At 38.9% G+C, this 23,163-nt stretch overlaps 1 protein-coding gene across 4 annotated transcripts in view; it reads left to right on the top strand.

Annotated features, from left to right (window-relative positions):
- The window catches only part of vwc2l (von Willebrand factor C domain containing 2 like), a 61,030-nt gene that overhangs the window by 3,558 nt on the left and 34,309 nt on the right, over positions 1-23,163 (top strand). For 2 of the 4 annotated variants that reach the window (XM_039649673.2, XM_039649674.2), the window contains exons 3-4: positions 7,897-7,998; positions 22,848-22,977. In XM_039649673.2, the coding sequence (XP_039505607.1) occupies positions 7,897-7,998; positions 22,848-22,977 (232 nt within the window). The remainder of the gene's footprint in view (positions 1-7,896; positions 7,999-22,847; positions 22,978-23,163) is intronic. The other 2 variants (XM_039649675.2, XM_089133081.1) reach the window with 1 other exon arrangement.

Here is a 23,163-nt window from a genome sequence, read left to right as displayed (position 1 = left end):
CATTTTCTCTTGACTTTAAATTCTAGTTATTTATATTGATCAGAGGAAGAAAGCAAGCCAATCAATCATACAACAAAGCACTGAAGCATTCTTAAAAAGAGACCCATCAGCCATACACATGAGTGTCGTGCTGCATGACGAACCATTCTACTAACTCGAGACTCAGAAGACATAGAATTGACAAATATATGAGGCATTTAGTATTTCATGACCGCTTTATACATGTTGTTGTAAGCTCTTTGGTGAACAGCATATTGCCGCATTTATTTACCATAGTCTATTAAAGGTACAATATGCAAGATTGTTTCGCCACCAGGGGTCGCTAACTTCTTACAATAACAAAGGCGTATATTAATGACGTATAGACCCCTTTTGCGCCGACGTCACAGTTACGTCACGGTGCTAGCTGGAGGCAAAACAAAGTGAAAACTGAAGGCGGCCAATGCAAACCAGCACTGATTCGGCTACATAATAAGGAGCTTAAATGACTTTTATTATTTTTAAATGTCATCTTATTGTGTTGTTTGGTGCAAGTATCAATGCTGTATCTGGATTTTTTATTTCTAGAAAATATTCACATGATTAAAATCGCACCGTAATGTACATTGTCATCTTCTCTGCCCTGGCTCGGCAGAACTGCGGATCATACACACAAGTCTTATAAAGGACCATTCAGCACATAGTTAGAGGCATCTAAAGATTTATATGCCATCAGTTTCTCTTTACGATCGGTTTCTCTATAAGGTAGATGTAGAAGTCAGGCCACTCACCCGAGGTAACGTAACGTTAATCCTGTCCGATCGTCCATGCATTGAGTGAGCGTGTAGGCGGCTACGGGTCGGCCAATCTGGTTCTGTCCGTTAAAAATAACTTTTGGAAATAACAATCACGGTCCTGGAGATTGAGTGACCTTACACATTAAGATAAAATCTGATTTTCTCCAGTCATTGTTAAAAAACAAGCTAATAAAACTTGCTAACTAGCGTTAGTGAAGCAGCCAGAGGGATCGCTCTGCCTCCACCTAAGCTCCGCCCACATAAAAACGTCACCATGTTTACCAACTGAAAAGGGGTCTACATTCCGCATTAAACAGAATTATGGATCTTGTCGTCAAGCTGATGGATCTTTTATGGATGAGTGAATACACTGATGTTTTTAACATGACTGTAGGACGCAGGGCGCGATTGCTAGACGTATACTCGCACAACACGCAACGTGAGTCCCGCGGATATAAAGGAATAAGGACATTCAATTCTACCGAACTACACAAAAGTGCTGAATTACTCACACAGGTCAGTTTATTAGAGGAATTAAACTTGAGGTAACAGCTTCACTTGCTCTAACAGTTTCACTATCACACTAAACGGCATTTGAGTGTGTTGAATGTTGTTAGTTAGATTGTCTGTTGGCTGACTAAGCTAGATCAACATTAGAGAGTAACATACAGATCATATTCTAACTTTTCATCATGTTGAACTATACATTGATTAGTTTTATATACATTGATTTGCTCACCTGTTTGCTCAAGTAACATGCAACACTCGCGTCTCTAAGTCGAAGTTAGTCGTAGGGCTGTCGCGGTAACCGCAATATTGTAGTACCGCGCTTCTGACCAGTCCCTCCAGGATTTCACGAATTTTTTTTTGTGATTTTTGCGATCAAAATGACTGATTTTGTGGTGGTAATTTCCAAAAATGTGTGAAAAAATTTGCGATTTATATATAACATTTACCATAATAGTATTCAGTCCTTCCAGAAAAACGCGGAGTTTTTTTTTGTGATTGTTGCGGGCAAAAATTGATTGATTACGCAAGCCGGTTTTCTTAAAAAATGCAATGGAATATGTGGGATATTTATGCAATTTTATGCGATGAAATTGCAGGAATTTGCAAAAATTAAGGGCACTTGCAAAAATTGCGGTTTGATGAAAAAGAGAAAAAAAAGTGATTCCCCCAACATCCTGTTCTCACTCGGCTAATGTAAGAGTCATTTCTTATTACTTCCTTTGATAAGGAAGCATCATAGAAAGTGCTGGGAATATTTAATTTCTCATCTTGTTTTATTTCGTACTGTAACGAGTGTAAATAAGGTGTGGCCCCTTTAAGAGCTGCGCGCTCCCTGTTGAACTCTCTGCAGTGTTATATGTGCGCCTCGAACACCCCATGTGTGCGGGTAACTGTTTGATGCTACTTCTGTTTGATGCTACTTTGATGTTCTGTTTGATGCTACTTCTTTTATCTTATGTTGTTTAAGTAACGACGTGGCGGTAGAACGTGTGACAGACAGTTATACGAGTTCGATTTGTGAGATGTCAATCGCTTCCGTGAGTCTGTCTGGCGTCGCGTAATTGCGTCACTTCATAACGTTCCCATGGAAACAGGGGGAAATGGCTGCTCTTGTGTGAAGCAAACGCAACATTTTTCAACTTTCTGCTAAGATACATGTGACTTTTTTTGCAACGAAAATGCGAGAATTATGAAATTATGCAAACCCCGCATATTTTGCACGGAAATCTGCAATTTATGCGACGTATTTTGAAAAAATGCGGCCCCCGCATAAATATGCGGACTTTGGCTGATTTTGCATTGAATTCAGCGATCGCATAATCGCGTTTTTCTGGAGGGACTGTCTGACATGTCAACCGCAGAGGATTGCACGTAATCGCAGCAACCGCAATATTCACGTTTTTTTTTTAATAAGGCTATACCCTTCTTGTTTTGAACTTAATGCATGTGTATTGAATGTTAAACAAGTTCCTAATGATAACAAGACTGTTTATCATAGTGTTGTGTAGCCTACAGGCTTCACACAGACAGCTATTGAATGAGAGAGATCGGCAGAGCGCGTGCAATTACCAGCGTCTGTCTTTGAAGTCGTGAAAAGCTTGTCGTGTCAAAGGGAAGCGAAATATTTGTCGCGTCATCATTTTAACGTTCTCTACACGGGTATTTTCCCATAAATGCGCGTCAGCAGCAGCGCTGGTCAGCATCCCACAGCATAAAATCAGTGAGTCACGCATTGAATCAATGCTATATGGGTCTCTAATAAGTGAAGCATCAGCTTCAGCGTTGCCCATGTGACGCATTGCTGCTCAGCTGAGCCTTGAAAAGTAGAACCTCAAAGTTAAAAATAATTAACATCTTGTTTCTTTACATCTCTTTTAATGAATCAGCTTTTTTAAACGTGTTCGTTGAATGAACGACTCGCTCAAAGTCCGTTGTCATAACAATATGCGCGCTGAGTGAAAGTCTTTCAATGCGCATACTGTGTGTTTAGTTTCGGTTACATTGGTAACTGAAAATGTCCTCATTTTTGTCCACATCGTAAACTTTATTTATATAGCAACAAATACATATAAATTAAATAAATAAATGGCGGTAATACCGCAAATCGCGCTATTGAGCCACTCAACATTACCGCAAGGGAAATTCCATAACCGCGACAGCCCTAGTTAGTCGCGGACGTGGAGCTCTCGGCATCTGGAAAGATGTTGATCTTCGTTTTAGTCCTCTTTTTGTCTCAAAGTCCGCTTGCTGTGGTCCATAATGTTTGAACAGAACCCTGCTAGGGACGCTCACGCTGTTGAGCACGCATAATGGGCATAACCGACCCAGTTGTCCACGTCTGTCGCCAAAATGGTTACTATTGCAGTACGAGGTCAAACCTGGCGGAAACCGGAGGTAACGCGGATATGACGTCATTGACTGGCAACTCCTCACCCCTGCTCCCATGCCCCGTGTTTCGCCGCAATTTTCTCACGATTTACAAATAGTTGGAAACATTTGGGATATTGTAAGTAATCAACTAAACAAAATATATAACATTGGCCTAGTGTTTTTTTGGGATATTTTACTGCAAAAATCCTGCATATTGTACCTTTAAGCAGCTGCATGTACTAGATATTTGTCTAATACTATATAATGTACACAAAACAGAACACTAACAACAACAGGACCCTTGTTTACGCGTCTTGAACTGATGCATTTCTACATGCAGGGATGCAGATAGCAGGTGGTACATATGTTATATTTCATACCAGAAAGACTCTTAGAAGTATTAGTTTCCAGCCTAAGCCACACAAAATGGGTTTTTGTAACATACAATGTCAGAGAATTGAAACTTGCAACACTAAGAAAACGACAGAGATCACAACAGATGCCCTTGATCACAGAATGTTCACTTTAACCAACAAATTGTTTCCTATAGGGTTAATGTGGGCTGTTTCAGCAACTGCAAACTCTAATATAAGTTTTAGATATCAACAAAGGACAAAGCAATAAATCATCAGACACTAAATTATGCACCTCTTAGATTAGAGTTTCCAGCACATGTTAGCACCATTTATGAATTTCATCTCTCTCTCGAACTCTAAATTCAGTACCCTTTGGCAGCATTTTTTTATCCTGTCACTATATAAATATGCATGTTTTACATGAATTTTTATACACACATTTGATCATTTTTATCAAATTTATTTAAAATGTAATGACATTTCATATTATAAATGAGTTATTTGTAATGATTAATCACACTGAGCAAAATCCTATTTCCAAAAATGATATTTTTAAGATAAACATCATGCATGCATTAAGGAGAAAGAACAGACGTTCTTGGATGTTTCTTATCATTTATACTTCACTGGCCACATTGGTAATTATGCGTTTAATCTTAATTGTGATGCTTTGGATCTTTTTCATGGATTTGCACTGCATGTATCATGAATCTTCTCTCTCCAGAGAACAAGCTATCATCAGCATTCATCTCATGCTCGCATCTGATTCATTGAGTTTAATCTTGAGATAATGTAAATTCGGGCCTTTTTAGGCAACCTGTCTCCCGACATTAAATGTATTGCAAATATTATTATCTAAGACTATGTTACCAGTAGATAAAACCCAGAATGATGTTTAATATCAGGATTACCGTGGGGTGGAGGGTCTATGTAATTTAGGCTCACTCTGCGTGATGAATTTCCCCTCCGGCAACATCCGATATGTTATCACTCACAGTTCTGTTGTATCAACATGGGGCTGGCCAGCTTTTGACAAAAATCAGCATTTTTATTGTAATACCTAGTGTTTTCTTTTGAGGTGTCAATCTAAATTCACTTCCACAAACAGTACCTTGGCCTGTTTCTCTATAAACAAAGACTAAGTATTAAGTTTTGGAAGTCAGACTCGCGACAATCAAATTAAAATCTGTAAAAGCTGCCAAGGTTAGAGCACCAACATCTAAGGAATATTTTTGTGGCTGACATAAATGTCATTACTAGGGAAAGACTGACAAAGTCAAGCAGTTTGTATTAATTAGGGTCTCTGCGACTTTTAAATCAAATCCATCTTTGTTAGGCGGCTGATTAGCCCTGTTGTGATGCTCGCATATGGTTCAGCTAGACGTATTTGCCCGTGTAAATCTGTTTGATAAAAAGACCAGGTCCATCAATACAGCACCTCACCCGCATGTTCTCACCAACCTTGAGTGGAAGGACAACTAACAATCTTTTATTACCTTTAAAACCGTTTATCTGTCTCTACTGATTATCTGGCGTCAGAAGAGACCCTGACCGAAAGCCTGTAAACAAAACGATGCAATACATAACCAGCAGAAATCTGTTTTTGATCAGTTTCTGCTGCCCTGAATTTGAGTTGCGCATTACGCAAATGAGGCATCGCCGCTCAATAGTGTCCGGAGAGATCTCTTTGAATTAAAAGCAACTACTGAAGTCCAACTGTGAATGGGAATCAAAGGGCATCACGGCTCCATAGCTGATCCAATTAAGAGAAGCCGACAGGGTAACCTTTGGTGTGGGCCACATTGGCATTTCCTCAGCCTTTCCTTGGCGAGGACTGTATTTACTTGGCTCGGCAGGAGTGGGAGGAGCCCCACAGAGATATGAATCTTACACGCAGAGAAGGCTTTTCACTGTAGAATAAGGAAGACCAATCAGTCGGCAGAGCTTTTTGTTGTTACTAATCACTGCTAATGAAAGCTGAGTGACGGATTTTTTCGAAATGAAAGAATCGAAGTGCATCATTAAAGCGATTCACGTTGACCCGTGTGTTAACCCAGGTTGACCCCGGACAGTTAAGTGGTTTATTAAATGTCACGTTTCCCAAGATGAGGGTGATTAAAAGCGCTATAGCAGGGGTGGGTAAGTTCCACTGTCCTGCAGAGACAGGCTCCAACACTGAAAAAAACCTCTCCTGCCTATCGCCTTAGAAATCTTGAAGACATTGATTAGCTTGTTCGGGTGTGTTTGATTAGGGCTGGAACTAAATTCTGCAGGACGGCAGCTCTTTAGGACCGAACTTGCTTACCCCTGAGCTATAGGATTTATAGCAACCGAGTTGATCACATCATTTCTAAACCATGGCAATAGCTCATCCAATAGGCCTACATGTCTTGATTTTTACAATGTTTCAGTGAAAGTTCAGGAATGTTCATACAATTCTGTCAGTCAAAACCCTGAGAGAATCAGGTTGATTAATCAGAGATGGGGGACGTGACTCGAGTCGCACATTTAAGGACTTGAGACTTGCTTGACTAAATTAAGAAAATTGACTTGACTTGAACTGTATGACTCGAGAATGACTTTATATATGTATAGGCCTATATATATATATATATATATATATATATATATATGAACCACTGACATGACTGAGACTTGATGGTGTGGGACTTGAGACTTGCTTGTGACTTGAACATGTGTGACTTACTCCCATCTCTGCAATTAATTTACTGCTCTCTGCACATTTTTCTCTCTGTGCTTTGAGGAGGAAGGATGTATTAGGAAGCCTTTTATTTTTATTTTTATATTTAGTATAAAAATACAAGTTTGCAAATACAGTGGCTCCAAAAAGCATTTGGAAATGGATCATTGGTTTAGATCATTTTAAATAAAAATAAATAAATAAATAAAAAATACACACAAGCAAATACATACATATGCTACTGTAAACAAATATGGGGTCAATAAGATTTTTTTTAAAGAAATTAATACTCTTAGGATGCACTACATTGATCAAATGTGATAGTAAAGACATTTATAATGTTACAAAAGATTTATTTTGATTCAAATGCCATTCTTTAGAGCTTTCTATTCATCAAAGAAATATGTTATATTTTCACAAAAATCGAAGGTAGCACTACTTTATTCTATATCGTTTGCAATATTGATAATAAGAAATGCATTTGACTAAATAAGCATATTAAAATGATTTCAGAAGGATGCGACACTGAACACTGGAGTTATCCATTTTAAAACAAATTAAAATAAAACAGTTACTTTAATATATTTTACAATGTTAATGCTACTGTATTTTTGATCACATGCCTTGGTGAGCATAGAAGACATTTAAAAAAAAAATCTTACAGACCCTAAACTTTTAAACGATTCAGTTAATAATAGTGATAATAAAATAAAAAATAGTTTACAGATATACTACTTGGTTTACTATGGTCTTAGGTTTGCAAAGAAATTTTCCCAATACATTTTGTGGCCACTTATACAATAACAAAATATACTGTACTAGGAGTGTAAGAACATAAGAAAAAAACAATATGATTATAACATTAATGCCCAGTTTCACAGACAAGACTTAAGCTAGATGCTTAAAATGCATGTTTGAGCTGTCTTAACTGAAAGCAACTTAATCCTAAAATATGTCAGTGCCTTTCTTTTGTCTCAATATGCACACCAATAATGGCACATTTAAAAAAAAACTACTAATTTAACTAAGTCCTAATCCCGGCTTTCTCTAAGCCCGGTCTGTGAAACCAGGCCAATTTTTGGTGATTTTAGGGGGCAGTGGGATTGGGGTTCTGGGGGGGTAGTGGTTCCTATTCTGCTGTTGTGTTATATTCACCAAGAGCTCTGAAACTTACCCTCAGTAGGTGTTTCACCTACAGGGTCCCCCAGCAGCCGTGGAAGGGAGCCACTCCACCGCCGCATCCCCAGCCACTTCTCAGCTGCAAGCAAGAGACCTGAGCTATATGGTGAGTTCAGATCCCAGGCAGAAAGGCTAGGGCCGGGATGTGAGCTCTGAACGATCCCGTCTGTGTGCCTGGGATCACCAGGAAGGGGAATACCTGTGAGAGGGAGTGAGAAAATGAAGTTTTGAGGGAATGGCTTCTAGATAATGCATGCAAAATAAAATTAGACATATCCTTTCAAAATCTTATATCTGGGCACCCTCATTGTATTTTACTTGCTGAATCCTCAAGCATTCAGAGAAAACCATGTTTTGTAAATTAATCAGATAACACTCTCCATTCCACAAAGTTTGGAATTGTCTTGCCGCGAGTATCGCTCAACGCTTCAACAAAAGAACAGTGCTTCGGTTTTGTTCAGCGTCTCGAAACTGACGGCTGCGCATTTTTCATGCTGAATATTCAACGAGGAAATGTCAGTTTAAATTCCATCAAAACCCAGGCAGTGCCTACTTGTCAGACTACAACTTTATTAAAACAGAATCGGTTTAGTGCTTAGAAATGTTTCAGCTATGACGTCTCTCTCGCGCACACGTACATGCGAAATAAGTTGCCCTCTCATCTGCATATGTATCAGTGAGCAGTAATTAGTGACTGTACTCACTCAAACTCTGACACCTGTGAGAGAAAATAGCTATAAAAAGCACCTGAAATGAATTGCTTTAATTGATTTCCCAATCCAACTGCCTGAGGAACAGCATGGTTTTCATTTAAAACACTGATTAATAGCTAGTAACAAGTAGGCCAGCGGAAACTGGAGCTATGAAATGGTTTCAGCAAGTTTAATCTCATAATACCAAATGCCTCAAGTGGAAATTGGTGGTCATCGGCTTCAGTGTCTTGATTTTACCAAAATCCTCTCTGTCTTGTATTCCCCGGTCCTGGTTGTTTTAACATAGCCACATAGGAATGCAACGTTTGCAAGCCACCAGCCGTGATCTTTGCATGAGCCTTTTAGTCACCCTCATGTCTGGAACTGCATTTCCCAGAATGCTGTCAGAACGATGTAGCTCAACATCTGTGCTTAAACTCATTAGGGTCTGATGACTCAAGCTCTGCATCTGAGCCATCAGTGGCACCTTTAGTGAATATAACTGGTTTTAACATATTGTTTTACCACTTTAGAGCCAGCATGCCCACACGAGTCCCCATAGAGGAAATCCTATCATTTACACACCCATATGGCGTTCCAAACCCGTTTGGAATGTTTCCCAGTTGTTATTTTGTCTTTGGGACAGACAAATAAGAATTACTGTTAAACAAAATAGGAGTGACCTTGTCTGCCAAAGTCAAATAAGGATCCAAAATATAGAATGTGTCATATTAATTATTCTTAGGCCATATGATAGATTTGTGTGATAGGTGTTATCCATTAATAACTACTTCTAGTTCTAGCCATTAAGTTTGAGGCATGCCTTTTCTAAAAAATAAATAAATAAATAAATTGAATTCCAATTTAAACCTTGATAGCTGAACACAAAAGAAGATATTTTGAAGAACGTCAATAAGCAAACAGTTGATTGGCCCTATTGACTTCCATTTATTCTCCATACTATAGAAGTCAACTGTTGGTTACTGATATTTAAAAAAAAAAAAAATTGAGTTCAGCTGAAGAAAGAAATCCATACAGATTTGGAACAACTTGTGGGCAAATAAAGGATTTTTGGGTCAACTATCCTTTAAACTTTATTATTACTTTTTTTAATGAATACTTTTATTCAGTAAGGACGCATTAAATTACCCTCAGAAATACTGTTCTCTTGAAGACTAGACAGAAATGGGGAAAGATAGTTGTGCTCACAGCTTGCAAATTATTTCATAAATGAATTATTTCATTTTGGCATCTCACACCATCTCTGCCACCAGTATTACAATGCTTCATCAAGCCCATGGAAAACGTACCCTTCCAAGGGCTCATTACCATTTATCTAAGCAGTGATAGCGCACAATAGCAGGAGAGCTCTTGAATCAGAGATGATCTCGAAACAATGCGGGCCCAGGCTGAAGAAGTCATTGTCCTTTCGAGTAGAAAAGAGTGTGCTTCCTCATTCTCTGTGACGAGATAAAACCATCAGCGTTAAACTGACTCATACAGCGTCAACGAATCTAAATGTAACTGGTCAGGTGTAAAATTAGTCCTTCCGAAATCTTTTTAATCACATGAGCCATACAGAAATCAATGTAATCGGACAACATACAGAAATATCACAGACACCCCTTTTACACTTGTAACCCTTTGCAACCCGGTCTCATCCCAAATCGTCATATAACTGACGTTTTGGGACGTCTTTTGACCATACGTCAATATTCGCCTTTTTAGGGCCCCCTTAAACGTCGGTAGATGAGGTTATGGGATCCTAACTCTACCCCATACCTAAACTTAACCCTAAACCTAACCCGTCACCTAACTGACGTTAAAGGTAAAGCGTCAGTTGTATGACGGCCCGGGATCGCCATCTACCGACGTTTAAGGGGGCCCTAAAAAGGCGGATATTGACGTATGGTCAAAATACGTCCCAAAACGTCAGTTATATGACGATTTGGGATGAGACTGTGTTACCCTTTGCAGTAATGCAGTTACAAAACACTGCTCATACTGCAATCTGCCTTTAAATAAATGTGTTCATAGTATTTATACTACCTGCAGAATGCCAAATATATTATTCAGCACTCTCTCTTTTCTCCTGCAGTGTATACACACACTTAAAGGATTATTAGGAACACCATACTGACCAACGTTTGCCTTCAGAACTGCTTTAATTCTATGTGGCATTGATTTAAGAAGGTGCTGAAAGCATTCTTTAGAAATGTTGGCCCATATTGCAGATGATGGAGATTTGTGGGATGCACATCCAGAGCACAAAGCTCTCGATCTACCACATCCCAAAGATGCTCTATTGGGTTGAGATCTGGTGACTGTGGGGCCATTTTAGTACAGTGAACTCATTGTCATGTTCAAGAAACCAATTTGAAATGATTCGAGCTTTGTGACATGGTGCATTAGCCTGCTAGAAGTAGCCATTAGAGGATGGGTACATGGTGGCCATAAAGGGATAGACATGGTCAGAAACAATGCTCAGGTAGGCCGTGGCATTTAAACGATGCCCAATTGGCACTAAGGGGCCTAAAGTGTGCCAAGAAAACACCCCCACACCATTACATCACCACCAGCAGCCTGCACAGTGGTAACAAGGCATGATGGATCCATGTTCTCATTCTGTTTAAACCAAATTCTGACTCTACCATCTGAATGTCTCAACAGAAATCGAGACTCATCAGACCAGGCAACATTTTTCCAGTCTTCAACTGTCCAATTTTGGTGAGCTCTTGCAAATTGTAGCCTCTTTTTCCTGTTTGTAGTGGAGATGAGTGGTACCCGGTGGGGTCTTCTGTGTTGTAGCCCATCCGCCTCAAGGTTGTGCATGTTGTGGCTTCACAAATGTTTTGCTGCCTACCTCGGTTGTAACGAGTGGTTATTTCAGTCAAAGTTGCTCTTCTATCAGCTTGAATCAGTCGACCCATTCTCCTCTGACCTCTAGCATCAACAAGGCATTTTTGCCCACAGGACTGCCAAATACTGGATGTTTTTTCCCTTTTCACACCATTCTTTGTAAACCCTAGAAATGGTCATGCTTGAAAATCCCAGTAACTGAGCAAATTGTGAAATACTCAGACCGGCCCGTCTGGCACCAACAACCATGCCACGCTCAAAATTGCTTAAATCACCTTTCTTGCCCATTCTGACATTCAGTTTGGAGTTCAGGAGATTGTCTTGACCAGGACCACACCCCTAAATGCATTGAAGCAACTGTCATGTGATTGGTTGATAATTAGATAATTGCATTCATGAGAAATTGAAGAGGTGTTCCTAATAATCCTTTAGGTGAGTGTATAGTTATTGTATACATCTATACAGCAACAGTGACTGCTATAAGATTACATGGAATGCATGACTTCTCGTTTTCCTAGAAGTGGACCTTCCTCTAGCACTTATACTGTCTCTGGTACAGTTTTTCTCATTAATAATGGATTGCAGTGCTCTTCTTAAGAAAAGTATCATCCATCACTGATACAGTATCAGTCTATATATATATATATATATATATGGGTGTGTGTGTGTGTGTGTGTGTGCATGTTAGAATGTTATACATATAGCACTGTTATTATTACCATCAGAGCACAGGGACTTAATTACCTGTAACCAGGATATGCTGGCTTTGCATGTTAATAAGAGACAAGAGACAAAGTAAATGAAACCACTTTAGGTCACACATCAAAACGAATCGCCAGTTGCCGTGGAAGCAATACAACTATGGTCTCTGATGTGAACTGAACCAAAATGAAAGGTTAGCTTGAATAAATGTAAAAGCACTTGAAAGAATGATTGGCTGTTCATAGGAAAAATTAATCACAAAAATGAATGCCCTATTTTTAAGAGCCCCCAAAATGCATATGTACACTGTAAAAATGAATATGCTTTATCTAATCAATACAATTGTGGCAACAGATTACAAGCAATATTATTTATTAAATTGAACAAATTAGAATTGAGTAATAGTTAATCAAATACAATTTAATTAATAATATTGCTTGTAATATGTTGCCATAATTTTATTGATTAGATAAAGCATATTATTTTTTTAGTGTACCTAAGTAACAATTATTTATTTTGAATGAATATATTTAATCTTGACTTTGTTTTTAGAGCATTTCAAACCAGCCTGAGCTGAGGTTGGTCTGATTTTGCATTTTGTACACTTGTCAGTTTATCAGACTAAGAAAATCTAGCAGGTATACCAACTGAACACCAGCTTGACCAGACTGGCTTAAAACCAGAAGTGGAACCATGTTGTTGAATAATATATAATGCCATAGGTAGATAATCTTGGAAAGCATAAATCCTTTACAATAAGAGTGATCCAAGCCTAGTTACTTAAAAAAATTATTTTCAGCAGAACACGATATGAACCTCTTGTCCCATACTGAATATATATAATGAATAATTTGTAAGGATGATTTTTTTTTGTAGTACTGCATGTACACTTTGAATCTCATAATACCCACTCAAGACACTGCTCAAGTACCCTTTTGCAAAGCAAAATGTTCATGATCATAGTCTATTTTTAAGCGAGAATGTTAACCTCAGCATTCTCTACAATATAAGCAATAAAAACCAGGCGCTTGTGCCTACTGCCGCGCATTGTATGCTTTTGGCCCTACGAGGAGTCTGGCACAATTACAAATGATTTGTATGGGCTAGTTCACAAGCCCCTGTCCCACTGGACTGAATGCTGTTATCAATGGAGAACAGAGGATTATTAGTGTACGTGCCACTTACACAGTGTGCAGAGACTACAGGCCATGACCACTGCCAGGACAAGCGTTCCAGTCTCTGTCTGTCCCCGAAACATTCAGCCCAGTGAGATACACGCTAGCATACGCATGAGTCAGTGTCACCTCTGTTTAAAAGATGAAATGAATTAATGAAACGGATTGCATCATCTCATTGTTTTCAAAAAAATTCCCAGTACTACATTTTAATATATCGTTAATGTTTTTTTGATAATTTTATGAATAATAAATTTCAAAAGATTAATTTCAACATTTGAAATAGAATTCTTTTGCGATATTATTCATGTCTTTACGATTATATTTTATTTTTTAAATGAAAAGTTACAGTACTCACCCCAAACTAAATGTTGAGTTAATTCTGGTAAACGTTTGGTTTGTTTTGTGTCATTTAGAATTAGTTTTTCCTCATGTAATGAAATGTAATAATATACAATAATAAAAATACAAATTTAAAATAAGGGTGCAGCAATTCCCATGAACAGAAAAAGCAGAAAATGTGTATATTTTTTTTTTTATAAGAATTCGTGTCATTCCAAAGTAATAAATACTCATGTCATACACATTTCAAAATAAAGTCGAATATACACAATATACCGTTCTTCTCAAATGTAGTTAAGATACCTAGTTTGCTTGTTACTAAGCATTTAAAACAAACATTTTGATTTGAAAAGAATTGATGGAACTAACCAAATGTTCTGGAATCACCCAGTACTTTGTAAATATGACATGGTTTAGGCTGACTGATGAAAAACAGAGAAAGGGTTTCAGTTCTGCGTGTAATATGCATCAGAAACGGACTATGGCCTAGGCATTTAAATAGAATTCAACATATATAGAATCCTTTATATCTGACATTTATATTTTTGACAGTATAAACTCAAAATTCTGCTCGCAAAAAAATACCCCAAAGTGGCTAACAAAATTAATATTTGTAGAGTTTAGATGCAAAAGCCTCTAAATGCCATTTGAAATGTTCTTCTTTAATGATGATTTTTATCAAACTTGTATATTTAAGTTCAGTAATTTCACTTAAATAACAATTAATAGGTAATTATCATTGCCATTTAAGTGAAATCACTGAACTTAAATAAACAAGCTTGATAAAAATTATCATTCTAGAAGAAAATTTCAAATGGCACTTAGAGGCTTTTGCATCTGAACTCTTCATTTAGATCTGGTGACTGTGCAGGCCCTGAGAGATGTTCAACTTTACATTCACGTTCATAAAACCATGCTATCACAAGCCTTTCTCTGTGTATTGGTGAATTATCATGCATGCTGATAGACGGCACCAGCTTCAGGGTGCAATGCTTGAACCATTGGGGGTGCATGGTCCTCTAGAACAGGTCAGTAGTCCTTGGCATTGACGCACCCTTCAAGCACAGTAGTAAATGCCATGATATTGCAGCCCAAACCATCACTGATCCACGGCATGCTTCACTCTGGGCATGCAAGAGTTGGGTTGGTAAGCTTCTTTAGGGCTTTTCCACTCTGTATCTCCCACAGATGTGGGAAAGATAGTGAAGGTGGACTCATCGGAGATCAGTACATGTTTCGCATTGTCCACAGCCCAAGATTTGCACTGTTGGCATCAATCAAACCGACATTTGGCATTGGCTTGAGTGTTTGGCTATAGCACCCCGACCATGAATATTGAATATATCGATCACTCTTGCGTCGACAGCTACTACTGTTTGTCCTAAACGGTGGTATAGCTACCGACACTACCCTGGATACCATAGCTCTCGATACACCTTGATGCACAAGACTTGCTGTCCTCTTGGCAATTTGTCTTCTTTTGAACTCTGATATGTCTCCCATTGTGTTGTATGTATTGCAATATTTTATGTGCATCTGTGATATTGCTCTGCTAATTCAACCATCACACTCTGCCCTCAGTGAAGATTGCCCACCAGGCCGCACATATATAGTTATGAAACCTCCAACAATAATATAGTGCAAGTGTTTCAGTTTCATTGTCCAACCCCTCTATATATGCCGTTTGCATACATTTTCAGTCCCCATGTTGCATAATTTTTAAATGTGCATAGATGGTAAACAATTGCCTTAATGATGACAAAGTTGCCTCTCAATTGGCCTTACCTGGGATTCATCATTCAAATAACTTCCACACTCTCTGAGAGATGAGGAACTATTACTCTAATGGACTGATATGAAAATGAAGACTAGAGAACATTCAAAAATTGCTACTGTGGAAATTAAAAATAAGCACTTATATTAGAATAAGAGTGCAAAATAATATCCAAGAGTTTTGAACACTGCTGTTTCAAGTATCAGGATGTAGAAGATACATCAAACCACCCAGGCACTTCCTTGAAAAGGTCGTACCTCAAAACTCTCTGTGTAGACATAAAGGAGACCTGTGAGAGAAGCCAGAGAGAGACTATCGATCACTTTGAATGGGGCTACAAAGTTCAAGAGCTGAGAATAGAGTAAAGGTGCACTAGTCAACCAAATCTACACAACATTGGCCTACATTGCGGCACAAATGGGGACACATTGGCTTTAAGTGAAAAAAAAATAATGAAAAAATGAAAAATGCTGAGTTTAAATACTAGTGTTACATGTTGTTAACTGACAATAATGCAAGCAAACTTAATTTTGTGATATGATTTCAGCCAAAATTAGGCTATGTGGGAAATGCAATTTTAACACTGCCCACCATCAAACATTATCATAGCAACTGTGAAGTAGCATCATTTGACTTGCTTCAACAGCCAAAATAATGGACTAAAAACATATCTGAACTGTGTGGGAAGCTGGCACACACTTATCCCAAAAGATGGCTCTGTAGAATATTTAAATCTGTGAACTGTTAATACTGCATTATCACAGAAATACAAATTTTAGTGTAATGACTTGGGGTACATGTAATATTCAGTAATGTTTATTTTTAAAAAAGAAAAACAGACATGCAATGTAGAAACTAATCCCCTATTAATTTGGTATTGATATCATACTTATTATCTGATTAAGTATGTACAGAATGGTACAGTCTCAACTTGTTCACTGGTTAGATACTATCTCATGGAATTATTGGTGATATGAGAGACATACACAGTAGCGGAGTGGCAATTGGGAGAGTCGGGAGTTTTCCCGGTGGGCCGGTAGTGTTACGAGGCCGCGAGGGCCGGCCCGGTCTGATAAAATGTATTTATTGGAAGTTCGCCATGGCCCAAGCTAAGGGAAGAAAACTATTTTTTTTTTTACATTTTTTATAACGGAGCATATATTTGCACTAAATGCCTGTCTTTACAGCAAAACGACACCCGTCATAGAACAGCCTCAGTGGCGTAGGTCGTAGGGCATGAAGTGTTTGAAAGCAGCTTTTTGATGTGCTGAACGCGAGTTCGAATCCGCCTTGCCGAACTCTCTCTTCTCCCTTTTCCCAACACAGATATGTAAAGACGTAAAATGTAAAACCTAATTTTATATTTTATGTTATATTTTGCCAACGAACTAAAATTGAAACCATATGGCGTTGCGCCATTATAATAACTGACATTAGAATAGCATCCAGTTTGTTCTGCGTGATTACTTTGCTCTCGCGATCATCTGGTGTTTTCTCCTAAATAAAAGCTCAAGGGTTTATTTCTTGCAAGTGAAGAAATTAGGACAAAAGTATTTTAATTTTCCTATATTATAGTGTAAGGTAGGTTCAAATATACTTTTGAAATACTCATTTTCATTTACACATTTATAGGCTATAAATGGATTTTACAGTACGTCATAGGAATAATTATAAACCATTATTACATTATTATAATAATTGTTTGGCATCCTAAAACACCATTGATAATGTAATGCAAACTGAGACTCTCATAACTAAAAAAATATTTGAGCCCTCTTTATTGTCCTGGTACAAATTAATGTTTTTTCTTTGTTCAACGAGCAGTTCATGGGTATCATAGAGCATGAGATTGATGCATTATAACCTTAAAATGTCCAAAATTTTCTTGCGGGGGAGCATGCCCCCGAACCCCCCTAGAGGCACAGAGTCCACCCAACTACTTTTAGAAAGTACTATGGGAAAGTAAGACCATTTATGAACTTTACTCCAGCATACTAGTACAACAAAGTTCCCTTTAAATCAGTAAAACTGTAAATGCTATTGGCTAATTGTGCCGGCGACGAGGGCCGGTGGTCTACGAAATTTCCCGGTAGATTTTTTGGTCCCACTCCGCCCCTGGACATACATGAGGGAAATTCTCGGTCAGCGCCAGGTCTATCATGCAGTCATTAATGGGCTCTATGCACGCCGGGATTTCCGGTGAAGGTTTAAGGATGCTCGATAACTTCCGCCGATCGTAGAGTCCAATGCAATAGCGAGAATTTATATTGAATTTTATACTCCATGGTTATTCTAAAGAAACGTTAGTCACAAAAACAGACAAAACAGACACCCCTCGTTGTGTTTATGCTTCTTTTTAAAATTATATTAAATAAACATAACTATATATAAAATTACATCTAAACGTATGAAAGTTTCGTTTCAAAGACGGGAGGACAGTAAATTTTGAAGACTCTCCCATAAATCCCGTTTTCCTCGGTTTTCCTCCGCTTTAATCTCCCCAACCAGAAACAGACGAGCATCCTTAGGTCAAATGCGGAACTTATGCGTGCATATAGCCCATTAGCTGAAGGCAATCAATCATTTTATGTACAGTCTGAAAGCTTTATACGTGGGGATTCGCATAGCTTTATCGCGTCACGCTCAGTGTGAAACGGCCTCTTTACTATATATTTTTATCAGAGGGGTGATAAAAGAGGGGTTAGAGGGGTGAGTTGAAAAGGGTAGGGATGGGAATTGATAAGATTTTATCAATATCAATGCCACTAACAATTCTGCTTATCGATCCGATTCTTTAACTATTCTCTTATAGATTCCTGATAGCACTGTGTGGGACAAAGTAGTCATATGCTTTTTTGGGAAAAAAACAAACAAAAAACAAGTGGTTTTATTTGTTTTAAACCTTACACTTGACTAAGCAAACTGTACTTTTGATGTAATTTATATAATAAATGGAACCTTATTGAAAAGTGTTATGATTAATCATACACCGGTTAAACGTCCCATGAGTTCAGTGTTGGAAGATCAGTTCAGTTGATTTAACCATTCACCAAAATGAATCGGTTCAAATGAGTCATTAGTTCGCGAATTGGTTGAACGTGTCATTATCGGACATGTGCGCGTTGTAGGGGTTTCACAACTACTGATTTTTGCTAGTCGACTAGTTTTGCATAACAGTCGACGACTAGTCGTTAAATGGTTTATTCTAGGGGTGTGCAATATCATGAATAGTAAATGTCTCCACGATCTGCTTTTGAAGAAATATGGTAGTATCGTGTTACAGTGCATTCTATCAGTTCAGTTCTGGCGCCTCTGTCTCAACTGTACAACGCGACGTAGCCTACACATCATGCAATTCACAAAAGTTCGTTATTTGCATAAGCCTTGCCGGTTAAAAATTTAATTCACGCGCTGTTCTAACGTGCGCTTTCCTTAGCGCGCGGCTTACCCCCGACGCTCACAGGCACTAGAAGCCTGTCAAACAGCGCCTGAATACTGGATTAAGTTATCTTTTGAGTCTTATTATGCTAATACTGTTAAATAAACATAATTGGCTATGTCTAAAGTGAAAGCAAACATTTGAGAGAAAATCTGGTGTAATATGAGTCTATATTAAACACGTCACGTGCTGGTCTAAAAGCGAAAGTAGTACTCGTATTTTCCCCACTATAAAGCGCACTTAAAAGCCTTTAATTTTCTCAATCCGGCCTTTTCTCAAGCCTTAAAATCCGGAGAGCATTATATATGGATCAATTGCTCGCGCTCGTGTCCATCTTATGCCCGCTTTGTCACGCGGCCAGTTCAACCTCGTATAAATCAGGTTATGTGCGTCTCACGAGCACTCACTCTTAACACACACACGAACAGACACACTGTCCCCGGGACTGCTCGCGCGTCACAGAATGTGCATAAAGCGCTCCCCGTTCACAGTAATTGGGTCGTCTCATTCAAAACAGCCAGCTGTCAGCAAGTTAGGCTGCGAATGTAAGTTACGTGCCCGCCCCTGCGCGCTCACGCTTACTAAATAAACGTCTCACCTCCGAAGCCGCGCACTCGCTGCATTCCGTTTAGCACATCTAGTGGATGCATAACGCAAACCCAGTCAAACGTATGAAAAATGTAATTAGTGTAATTAATCCTTATAGTGCTTATAGTATATAGTACTGCCGCTTATACTTAAAGGGTATAATAGTTTACAAAAAATAAATAAATCTATATATGTGATCATTTTGTTTCCGACTAGTCGACTAAGGCCAACAGCGCTAACTAGTGGTTGTGACAGTCCACTAGTCGACTAGTTGATGAAACCCCTAGCGCGTTGTGTGTTTAGTGGTTGGGACATCCCACAAGATGTGTGTCATCACAGAAAACATTTCATCTTTGGATCGGTTTTTTTTTTTTCCATTTATTTGAAGTTTGGTTTCAGTTGAATGTGCGAAACGCTTTTCAGAGAAGATAAGGCAACGCAGGCCTATTTTAGCACTTCACACCCAGGGATAATTCAGGAAAAACAAATCTCTGAATGCTCCACATGAAACTTTAGTCTCCCGACCTTTCCATCGTGTCGATTATTTTAATTTATATGTGCGAGGGAGAGAGAGAGAGAGCAAGACAGCGCTTAGTTTTGAGACGGTGAAGCCTAAGCGAGAGAGTAAGCGCGCACGACCGGGGCTCTCTCTATCTCTCCCTCCCTGCTCGTTAAGCGCAGCGATTCATAACTACAGAGAGAAACAATTTTACTCACTGATCAAATAAGGCTTTGGTGGTACAAAAAATAAATAAATAAATAAAAAAATCGCTTTGGACGCCATGCTATGGTGCTTGATAAAGGACAAAAGGGACAGTTGTGAGTTCACTGTCTGTAGCCTACATGCTGGTTGACTCAGAGCAGGAGCATCGATAAGAGGACTCGTTAACGTCGAGGGCATACAAAATCGATGGATCATAAAATTTAGAAGTGGAAACAGTTTTCGATTCCCATCCCTAGAAAAGGGAGAGAGATTTGTGACACAAAGCAACTAATTGCACTTTCATTTACCTTTTTAGGGTGTGTTCACACTTATAGTTTGGTTCGCTTGGTTGCTTAGGTCCACAACAAGACAAAAAACATTTAGTCCTGGTCCGCTTAGCGGTCAGATTGGCATTTTCATCATCAAACCTAAAGATACCAACTTAAAGGCATAGGGATTTGTTCAGGTGCGTTTGCCGAAAGCATCGTTAGCCAACAATGGTTGCAAGTTCTGTCGTTGTCTGCATATTTTAACGAGTCGGTGTTTCCCGAAACCATCGTTTCAGCATCGCAAAGTTGTGTGGTTTGAACGACAACTCTCGACCTGTGGTTAGAGGCATTGTTTCTATATTGCATCACATTTGGACGTAATAAATTCTTATCTTGAGCAAAATAAGCAAGCTGACATTCAGTACAACCGGTGCCTTTTATTTAGAATACATACAATGTAATTTACGTCTTTTAGTTTTTCAAAAGATTTGAAGTAACGTGTTTGAAAAGTGGGAATGTGCTCTACTATGCAAGAATGAGCCAAATATTGAGTCTGGTCAGTAGCGGTTCTAGGCACGGGCGAACCGGGCAGTCGCCCGGGGCGGCATTTCTTCATGTCACCTGGGGGGCGGCACGAGCAGTTAAAAAAAATCCTCTGTGCCGCAAAGTTTTTCTATTTTTTATCATTTCGATTCAGTTATTGGCAATGGCGCCCTGCTTGCTGAGAAGGTGCCGTGCGCAGAAGCGAGGGGATCAAGGGGATCTCCTGATTAGTTAACGTATCGCGTCTTTTGCGCGCTCGTGGTCGTTATTTCAAATCCTCTATGTCTCAAACGGGAGGCGCGCTCATAAACTTTTCAGTATGGGAGTGCACGTGCACCCAAACACTTGGGTGTTTTTTTCTCTTCTCCGTAAATAAATCTTTTAGCAGAGCTACAGCAAGCGTTTTTCTGTGGTGGAAATACATTAGCTACTAAAACTTCTTTGTTGTTGGAGAGCGCAGTGTAATGAGCGCATGGTTCTATAGCAACGACAGCCATGGGAAAATTGGTATGAATTTTACTATTAATAATAAAAGATAAGCTGTGCATTATAAATGTCAGGAATGTATCTTTATTGACTCATTCTTTTTATAGAGATGATTTAAATGCTGAAATATGAGGTTTATCTTTATATAAAACCTTTTTTGTGTTAACCTTTTTTAAAGTTTAGTAGGTAAGATAAAAGACACTCCTTTAAAACAAATCTTTAATGTTATTAACTTGGTGAATTGACACTGTGTATTAGGCTTTTTGAACAAGATTCTGTGATCATTTTGGTCACTATATTCTATATTATTTAATACTTTTCATAATGATCAACTAAAATCAACTTTAATTATGAGTTTTTACAGTAGCCTATAATATGCAAAGTATTTTTTTTTCAGGGGGGCGCTCGAAGGGGGTCTCGCCCTGGGTGTAATTCAAAGTAGAACGGCCACTGAGTCTGGTAATAAAGCAAAATAACTGAGAACAATTAGACATAGCCCTCAGATGACATGTCTGTAATTTATATTAACAAATCTAGCGTTAATTGGATCTCAAACAGTTTCATTAAGAGTAGTCATTACTCCACCACGTGCGAAACCAACGTGGTTGAACGATACTTTGCGACAGTGGGTTTCGGGAAACATTCGTGACTAGCTAGTTGATTTCTCCAACGATGCATAGTACTATGGTAGTGAAACAGTGAACTACTGTACGTCGCTGTACGGGAAACGCACCCCTAATTGGTTTGCTTTCATGACGTATTGCCTATTTTGAGATGGAACTTACAGAACACGAAAAACAATGCTGTGCTCTGCGCTAAAGGCACTCATTGTATGTGTGTAGCCTACATACAGTATGATGGTATTTTGACCAGCTGAGAACTTTTTGAAGAGCTTATACAATGCGTAAAGGAGTTGCAGGAATTCCTCCATCACACACACAAACGATCTGCTGCGAGGAGACGAGGTTCTGATACCTATACCGAAGCGAGATGGGCAACATCTCGACTACGAAGAGAAAAAAACAGTTACTGTATGGGCAATCTGTCCTTTTTAGGGTCTCATCTTCCTGTTTATGTTTGTTTGGTGCACACCAGGGTTCAGATGGCAGCATTCACACTAATTGAACTGAACCACACGTTTAAGGGTACCCTAAAAAGGCGGATGTTGACGTATGGTCAACAGACGTCCCAAGACGTCAGTTATATGACGTCTTGGGATGAGAGTGCGCTGCACTAACAGAGCAATCGCAAAAGGTTTCGTTTAAATCAAAGCAAACATGCCATAGACTCACAAATAGGGTCAGTTTGGATTTCATGTTGACTTTCACTGTGGTGTCTTACTTTAAGAGTCTCTCACCGTATCATATTTCTCTGTCTTTCCAGCCTTCGCCCTGTGAATGGTGTCGCTGCGAGCCAAATAACGAGGTGCACTGTGTGGTCGCTGACTGTGCAGTACCAGAGTGCGTCAACCCAGTGTATGAGCCAGAACAGTGCTGCCCCATCTGTAAAAACGGTAAGAACAGCCTATTTGCTATTATAGGTTTATGGAGAAGATGAAAACACCTGCAAGGTGTACTTTAAATAATTCCTTAGAGTTTTCTCTCTACTTTTTCCCAAAGGAAAGCAAATTGTTTTGCTGACTTGCATGCATCAGATTTCAGGAAATAGCCGTTATAGTGTAGCCTGGCAAGCCAGATCT

The sequence above is a fragment of the Pimephales promelas genome, chromosome 7 (genome assembly GCF_988280905.1).
Source record: "Pimephales promelas chromosome 7, fPimPro1.hap1.1, whole genome shotgun sequence".
Lineage (NCBI taxonomy): Eukaryota > Metazoa > Chordata > Actinopteri > Cypriniformes > Leuciscidae > Pimephales > Pimephales promelas.
The sequence above is the reverse complement of the archived record's forward strand: the minus strand, read 5'-3'. Positions and strand labels throughout refer to the sequence as shown.